Source organism: Parus major, chromosome 26 (genome assembly GCF_001522545.3).
Source record: "Parus major isolate Abel chromosome 26, Parus_major1.1, whole genome shotgun sequence".
Classification (NCBI taxonomy): Eukaryota; Metazoa; Chordata; class Aves; order Passeriformes; family Paridae; genus Parus; species Parus major.
Window position 1 is genome coordinate 1,725,841 of NC_031795.1, and position 8,695 is coordinate 1,734,535.

General features: G+C 52.2%; 1 protein-coding gene across 6 annotated transcripts in view; it reads left to right on the forward strand.

Annotated features, from left to right (window-relative positions):
* AHCYL1 (adenosylhomocysteinase like 1) overlaps positions 1-8,695 on the forward strand; it is a 28,680-nt gene that overhangs the window by 8,477 nt on the left and 11,508 nt on the right. For all 6 annotated transcript variants that reach the window (XR_004500270.1, XR_004500269.1, XM_033519871.1 and 3 more), the window contains exons 2-4: positions 7,055-7,166; positions 7,528-7,671; positions 8,393-8,493. Coding sequence is in view for 4 of the 6 variants with exons in the window: in XM_033519871.1 (XP_033375762.1) it covers positions 7,055-7,166; positions 7,528-7,671; positions 8,393-8,493 (357 nt within the window). In the remaining 2 variants the exon portion in view is untranslated. The remainder of the gene's footprint in view (positions 1-7,054; positions 7,167-7,527; positions 7,672-8,392; positions 8,494-8,695) is intronic.

Here is an 8,695-nt window from a genome sequence, read left to right on the forward strand (position 1 = left end):
ATATCCCTCTGTGTTTCAGGAGATATCCCTCTGTGTTTCAGGAGATATCCCTCTGTGTTTCAGGAGATATCCCTCTGTGTTTCAGGAGATATCCCACTCCATCAAAGCCAGGCCCAAGCCTTTACCTCAATTCCTGCAAGTCCAAGGATTAGATGCCTCCTTATCTGCTGGTGGGGAGTTTTCCCTCTGGTCCTGCTGGAGCACACCTTTGACCTCCAGGTGTTTATGAGGCAGGATTTATCCCCAGTTACTATTTAACACTCAAAATCACATTTCTTTTATTGAATCCCTCCTTCTGTTTATTTTCCCTTTAACACATTTACAGTGATTCTCATCATGACTGGAATCTTGTGGTGGTTTCCAGCCTATTAACCTTTGGAAGGGGTCTCTTTCTTTCCTGGTGGCTTTTTTTTTTTTCCCTCTGCTGAGTTTTGGGATTCATGTGGAAGTCCTTAATTCTCCTCTTGGACTCACAGAAACTTGGTTTGTTTGGATTTTTTTTCCTCAGTGCTTTACCCAACCAGCCTTTCCCTGGCATGGAGGATGGAGGTTGGGATCAGGGCTTGGCTGGTTTGCTTTGCCAGAACCTCTGTGCCCTTTTATTTCTTCACTGGGAGCAGTGTAAAGGTTTCCAGGCAGAGATTTGGCTGGGATTCCTGCTCAGGGAGTTGGCAGGGAGAGTGCCAGGCAGGTCTGTGCCTCTAAGGAGAGCAGCCTGCCCTGTGAACCCTCTGGGAGCGAGAGGTACCAATCCAGGAGCACCAAATTCCACGTGGCTGTGCTTCCATTCACAGAGCTGGGAGCTCTTCCAGCTGTGATGTCTGAATGGAGCACTTGGGGGTTCTTCTAAGAAACCAGGAGAAAGTTCTCCTCTTGCAAAGGCCACACCTGGAGCAGCAGCAGGTCCTTTTTCCTGAGGGTTGTTGTTCCACTTCCAGCTCTCACGGAGCGTTTGGTGCTCAGGCTGTGGAGGACCAGGAGATGTTTTCTGAACAGCTCTCCTGCTCTTCCAGCATCCCTGTGGAATGAAGCAGTGGGCACTGCTGGGGCAAATCCCCCACCTTCACCTGGCCATGGGCTCTGGCTGGGGATCCATTTGCTCCTGGGAGGATTTGAGCTGGGAATCTGGTGGTTCTTCCATGGGCTTGGCCATAGCCTCCTGTGAATTTGTGCAGCCCTTTGCCATCCAAGTTTGCACTGGCACACGTGACCAGAGCTTGGAGGTGGGAGAATGGGATGGTTTGAGTCACAGAGCCAAATCCGCCTCCAAACCCTCCCCTCCCCAGTGGTTTGGGTTTGGGGATGGTGAGTTGTCAGGGTGGGAGTCTTGCTGGTCCTGATCCTCCATCCTTCTTTTCTGAGTACCTAACTTTTCCTTTCCTTCCATCCTTAAGGAATGCTGTGATCCAGAAATACCTTTCCAGGCTGGATAACCTCACAGGGAAAGAACCCTAAAACCATCCCTGTCTGCCTTGCTGATTCCCAACCCAAAAATCTGTGTCCTGTTGGACGGTGGAGCATGAGCTGTGTCCCCCTGTGTGTCCCCTGTTTCCAGCCTCATGTCTGACACTGTCCTGTGGGAACAGGGGCTGGCTCTTCCAGCCTGGAAGTGGAGCAGAGGGGGCCTGAGGACAGGGCAGCCAAGTCCTCTAAACAAACCCAGCACCCTGGCATGGTCACAGTGGGAATGGGGCCAGCTCCAGGGGCCAGCACAGGGACAGGCACTGGGAGCATTGGGAACCTGCTGCTGGTGGATTTGGGATGGCCTCAGGGAAGTGAATGTGGCAACGGCTCTTCTCTCCTGGTCAGGAAGCTCAGGCTCCCCTCTGGGATCTGGGTGCCTGTGAGAACAGCATGGAAGATGCTTTCTGTCCCTTCCCTGGGGAAGTGGCTCAAGCAAAGCTGCTCCTCTCTCCTTTTTAACCTGGAAAGAAGGAGAACACTGGTAACCAGACTTTTTCCCCTCAGCTGATGGGGCTGAAGGGCCTCAGTCCCTGGGGTGCCTCTGCCCTCCCTGGGTGCTGTGATGATTCGCTTCTGCAAATCAGTGGATTAAAACAACCTGTCCTTTAGCAATGCCTGACCCAGCTCCTCCTCAGGAAAAACCCGCAGCTCTCTGTCCTGCAGATAAGGAATCCTTGGAGACTGAAACCTTTTGCCCATTCCAGGTGGACAAAACCCTGCTCTGAGCTGCTGCTCCTGTTCCATGTGAGAGCAGGGCTGTTGAGGAGGAAGATGCTCATTGGAGCTGTAAAACATTTCTTGTCTGGCTGAATTTCCCAGGAAATGGGAAATTGTCATTCCCAGGAATGACAAAGAAACGATGAACTTAAAAGGAGTTTGCCCTCCATGTCAGGGCTGCTTTGGCAGCATGGGCATCCAGCAGTGCCCTCCCAGCCTCTGCCAGGGAGTTTTTGTTTGGGAGAACATATTAAATAAAGGGAACTGGCTGCACTGAGTAGTCCTGATCTCTGCTGCTGGTTTTCTGCAGCCAAAGGAAAGGTCCCAAGACTCTGGATCCTTCCAGGCTTTCTCCTGGGGGGACACAAGTGGGTTGCAGAGACCCTTCTGCAGTAGAGGTGTGGCTGTAGGAATGCGCTTTCCTCCAATTTTGCTGTTCCTCCCTGGGCAACTGTGCTGTGTCCTCACATCCACAGATGTCAGACTCGGAAGTCTGGAGAGTTTTACATGGTTCATTTCTTCCTGCTTATCTTGGGTGATGTGTGGAGCCTGTTCCTGTCCCCCCTCCACTTATCCAGGACAAAAGTGGCTGGGAGGACACTTTTCCTGTGGCTGTGTATGTGCTGATGCTCATGTTGTCCCTAATAATAAATAATAATAATAATAATGAAAAAAGGGATTGCTGAAGCAAGGGGTGCTAGGAATAGAGCCTGGAGCTGCTTCCCAGCCCATGTCCTTTCCCCCGTGGAGCCTGTGCATTGATGAGCCATGTCAGCTGTGAGTTGGTGGATGCTTTCCAAAATCTCTGTTCCTTCCACAACCTGCTCCCACTCTCCCCCAGGGCTGCATGGGATGCAATCAGGGATGTGTAGCACAGCAAAGGAGCTTCAACGACCTCTCTGGAGCTGTTCTGGGAATGGAAGAAGTGTTAAAATGAAAAGTGGGATTGTCCAAAGAGGGACGTGCTGGGTTCATCTGTGCCTGGGGTAAATCCAGCTGTGTCTACAACTCCCCTCTCCCTGGGGTCAGGGACTGGAATTTTCTTACTCTGGCAGCTCCAAAAACTGCTCTCCTGGCTGCCCACTGGGAAGGTACTTGGGATCAGCCATGGAGGATGGCACAGCCTGCAGTCATGGGCTGCCAGTTTGGTGAGATGGTACCAATCCAGACCTGCAGTCTGTTTGTCCTGCCTGTGTAGTAATAATTAAACAAATGAGGTTGTGTGTGCTGGGGACGTTTGAGCTGCTGGGTTTGGCACTGCCCCACCAGTGTTTTCACTGGATTTATCCTTATAACCTAGAGAACATCTCGTTCAGGCTGGCCTTCCAGCTTCCTGGTGGTTTGGGGTGCTCTGGGCAGTGTGGCCAAATAGGGTGGGCAGTGCTGCCTCAGCTCCAGCTCTGGACAGGGTGGTTTGAGCTGAACATGAGCGGCTGTTGTTGGGAAATGTCAGATCTGCCTGGCAATGGGCACAGTGGCAGTGGATTTCCCAGAGGGAGAAAATGTCCTCCTGGCTTGGCTGGGAGCAGGCAGTGCCCAGCGATGCTCTGGAAGGACTTGGCAGGGGATGGTGGATCCTGCTGTTTTCCTGCAGAACATATCCCAAAGTCCCTGCTGTTCCAAGTGAGGAGCTGCTCATTCGGCCCCTTATGTCTCCAGCCCCATCCCCTCCCTTTCCAGGGCAGTGGTGCTGAAAACCCCTGGCTTCATTCCTGTGCAGGGAACTGGGTGCTGTCTTGTTTTCCCTCCTTCACCACGAATTTCTGGGACGAAGAAATATTTTCCTTGCTCTTAAACCATTGTGCTCCACCCGGTTGGAAAAGCCGTTTCCAGCAGGACGAAGTTTGGGACGCGATCGGTGACGGTGGGAGCTGGAAAGCCCCAATCCCGCAGCCCCTGGCTGAGAATGCCATTCATTCCAATTCCCATCACAGGCAGAGGGATTAGGAGATTTTCTGTCTCCTTAATGCAGCTCGAGGCACGTGGAGGGCACTGCTCACGCACCTCTGCTCCAGTGCCTTGTCCGACCTCCCTGGGCTCCCACTGCGCGCCGCCGGACACTGCGGTAATTTCCCGGGCTCAGAGGGGCTGGGTGTTCACACTGTTTGTTGGATTTGGGTGCTGTTCATGGTGTTTGATGATAATTTTAGCCAGGGCAGATTTTGCTAAGCTGGGGAGTTCGGCTGAGCCCTGGTAAAGCCACGGCAGGGATTACTGGGGGTAATTCAGCACTTGGTTTGTTTAGCACTTGCTTTTTCTCTCCCCTTGGATTCAATCCCCTCATTCCCATGTTTCTAAACCTGCTGTTTCTCTTGCAGAGTGGGGTTGTGCCTCAGAGCTGGCTCAGCACTCACAGCTGGAGCCCTGAAGGTGGATTGTGGTGTGGGGTGTTGTGGGGCTGGGGAGTGCAGCATCCCTCCATCCCATCCTCTCTTTTCCACTGCATCCCAAAGGAGCTTTGCTCCATGAGACCATGCAGGCAGCACGTTTCCCTGAAGGGAACTGGCCTGTCCCAGAGCTCACACATCCTGGATGCTGCAAGCTAGGACAGATCTGCACCCTGGGCTGGAGCACTGTGCCTCATGTTTTTTCCCTCCTGGGTCACCTCTTCCCTGGAAACCTTTGCCTGAGATATAGAAAATTCCTCAGCTAACACTTTAAGCTGTTTTAATGCCAGCAGCTGTTTTATGGGGAGTGTTTTTTTATACCCTCTGGTTTGATGAGCTGCCAGAGGAAGAGCTTGATGTGAAGACATGGAAATCTTGTGTCCTGAAATTGCTGATACTTCTTCCTCCTTGGAAGTGCCCGTGAGCAATACACTGGCATGGAAGTAGCACAGTCCTATCCCAGGCTGTGTGGGGAGGATTGATCCAAGCAACAGACTTTGAACAAATTCCAGCAACATCATTCCTTGTTGGGAAACCTGCCAGCTCCTGCCACACGCTCTGAGCACACTGTTGGTACCTGCCTGGAAGTGCTTCTGCCCCTCTTACCCCTGGAATCAGCTTTCCTGTGGGGATGGGGGCTGTGGTGGCCTCCAGATCATCCCTCTGCTCTCCCGTGGGGATGGAGGTTTCAGTGCCCTCCAGGTCCTCCCTCTGATTTCCCACGGGGATGAGGGTTGTGGTCTCCTCCACATCCTCCCTCTGCTCTCCTGTGGGGATAGGGTTGTGATGCCCTCCAGATCCTGCCCTCCACATCCTCCCTCTGCTCTCCTGTGGGGATGGAGGTTGTGGTGCCCTCTGAATCCTCCCTCTGCACCAAATGACCTCAAACAATTGCAAAACCAAACCTCTTATCTCCATTTATCATTCCCATTCCTTCCACTAATACAAGCTAAAGTAGTTTGCATCAGAATCTGGCTGGAAGTCTGGTCAGGGAAGCAGATATTGGGCTGTGATGTGTCCAGTGAGGAGCTGGCTGGAAACTTTGCAGCAGCAGCACCCACAGGAATGCCTGGGATGCTTGGCTGGGTGTGGTGATGGATCTGATCTGTGCCAGTCAGTTCCTGGAAGAGATGCTGGAGTCCCACTTCATCCCTCCTGCCCTCCCTTGCAGTGAGCCGTAGGTTTTATGCCCCCTTGTCCCTTCCTGATTGAAATACCATGCTGGTTTTGGCCCATCTGCTGGGATCCTATAGAATTGTGGCTGCTTTTTCCAGCCCAAAAAGTTGTACTGGTGCTGCAGCCACCCCAACTCCAGCCAGTGCAGATTCCTTCTTTCTGAAATGGATCATTTCAACTAAATAGTTTCATTCTTCTCCCTTCTGAAGGCTGTTTCCTGCATCAAAGATTTCGGGGAGCTTTTGGGATGGCTGTGGCACAGATAACCCCTCCTTGAGGCCGCTCTGGTCTGTCTCTTTCCATGTTCTTGATTTCTCCAGGACTCCTCTCGAGGTCTCCAGGGTCTCAGGGATGCTTTGTTAGTCCCACTCCCTGCCATGACGTCTCACCCCTGTTCAACAGCAGAATCAAATCCTGCAGTGACGCCATCTGAGCCAAGGGGCCGTGCTGAGGTTCTTTGTCAGGGTCTCCTGTGTGGCAGCAGGGAGGGGGCTGCAGGCTGGCTTTGCTGGTGCTTTCCCTAATTCCTTTTCATCTCTGTTTCCCTGGCAGGAGCAGCAATAAGGCTCTTTGCTGGCTGCTCACTCGGGGTGAGCACAGCAGCTGAGTAGTTTTGGGTTATTTTTCCTCTTTTTTTGGCCCACCAGTTACATTTGATGATCTGGTGGAAGGTGCTGGAGCCTTGAGTTGCCTCTGGCTGGGAGAGGTGGCTGTTTTGGGGGTTCTCTTCCAATGGAAACATCTTGTTCTGCAGAGGAGGCTGAAAGCCAATGCAATGTCAACTTCTTTTTGTTGAAATGTTCTCTCTTGCTGAGGTTTTTTCCTGTGCTTTTAGTGTCAGTTTTGGAAGGATGTGCAGTGTTTTTAACCTGTGGGATGCTCTGCTCCTGGGGAAGAGCCTGGAAGCACCAGGGATCTCTTGGGACCACCCCAGCTTTCTTCTTGCTGCATTTTGGGGCAGAAATCTTTGGGGAACGGTTGGGGCAGGGGCTCTGCCTCCACATGGGATGTGGGTTGTACAAAGAGTGTGATTCCTGAAGGAGCCTTAGGGAGCTGGAAATGGGTTAAAGGGGATGTTTCAGGGTGCTCTTTGTATCTTCAGGTGTTGTGTCAAATCTGCAGGGTGACAAAAATCTGGTGGCAGTTGTTCAGGCAGAGGAAGGGACTTCACTTTTTGGCATCTGTAGCCTTGTATTTATTTGGTGATGTTATTTTTTGTGGACTGAAGGAATCTGTGGGTCTGTAGCTTGGGGAGGTGTCTTGCCCTAAGGATCACCTCCTGATTTAGCACTTCTTTCCTTTGCTCCCAGCAAATCCAATTTGCAGATGACATGCAGGAGTTCACCAAATTCCCGACCAAGACGGGCCGTCGGTCCCTGTCCCGCTCCATCTCCCAGTCTTCCACCGACAGCTACAGCTCTGGTAGGTGCCAGCTCCCTGTCCTCACGTGTTCCTCTCACAAACCCAGAGTGGGTGCTGCAGTGAATGTGCTGCCCACACCCTGTGGCAGGATTTGTGCTGCTGTTTGTTCTTGGATGCTGAGGGAATGATTGCAGGCATTCCCAAAGCTCAGGCATTGATTGCCATTTGATAATCGTTACCTCTGGGTTGTTTTAGAGAAAAAAAAAGAGTGCAAAATTCCTTCAGGGCGTTGGCTTTCTTTAGGACATTGGTAGTTTGAGCCATGAGGGAAAGCTGGGAAGGGAAACAGCAGAAACATGAAGGGTAGGAGGTTCTTGGATGCATAAGGCCTGGCATAACACTCATTCCTCTTTTGGTTTAGCTGCCTCATACACAGACAGCTCTGATGACGAGGTGTCCCCCCGAGAGAAACAACAAACCAACTCCAAGGGCAGCAGCAATTTCTGTGTGAAGAACATCAAACAGGCAGAGTTTGGGCGCCGGGAGATTGAGATCGCCGAGCAAGGTACAAAGTGCAGGCTGGGGCTTGGGGCAGGTTCTGGAGAGCAGCAGCTGAGGAGTGGCAATTCCCACTCCTGCTGCAGCCTTGGATATCCTGTTTCCCCTCCCCAAATCAGTTAGGGGAGAGTGAAATGTGCCAGCAAACGTTGATGCTGTGTCTTATCCCTTTTCTAGCAGGAACAGAGCTCTTGCAGGGTTTAATGTTTTGTTGGCTTTGGAGGGACAAGGATTTTATAGCACCTTCAGAGACATGAAAGCTGAAAATGCCAACCCCTTGCTCTGGGGGTGGTAGGAAGCTGAATTACCATTTCCAGTGGGGTGATGGGGTAACTCTCCTTTCCTTTCAGATGGGGAAGATAATCCAGGCACATTTAGAGCAGCTCCTCTGAGATGTGTCAGCCCTGTTTTCAAGTTCAGGTGCTTCACCTGCTGCCACAGGGCTGGTGACTGTCCTTAGGTGCCTTCCCCAGGCAGTGCCAGTCCCAGACCCCTCCTTGCCTCTCTCCTTGTCCCTTGGTCAAGTGACAGATGACACTGGTGTTTTGGTCCTATTTTGCACAGACCTGCCAGGCCAGGGGTGAGGAGTTTTCTCCCTCCCTGTGTAACAGCTACAGCAGAGATTTTGGGGCTGGAGGTGTCCTGGGAGGCCCTGGTAGGAGGGGAGCTGTGGCAGAGAGGGGACCCTGCAGACTGAACCAGCATTAAAACCTCTCTTCCTTTTGCAGACATGTCTGCTCTGATTTCGCTCAGGAAACGAGCCCAGGGGGAGAAGCCTTTGGCTGGAGCTAAAATCGTGGGCTGTACCCACATCACAGCACAGACTGCAGTGAGTGGCTGCTTATTTGGGGGGCCTGGGGTGGGACCTCAGCTTTTCCCTGGGGAGGAAAGTTCTTCAACACTTTGGAGTGGGAGAAGGCATGTTCAGTAGAGTCTGGACGTGTTTTGGAAAGGTTGTGCTGGTGACATTTTCCCAGGGCAGCATTTGGTTCCTGTGCCCATCACTGCTGCCTGAGGCCTGCCCTTGTGCC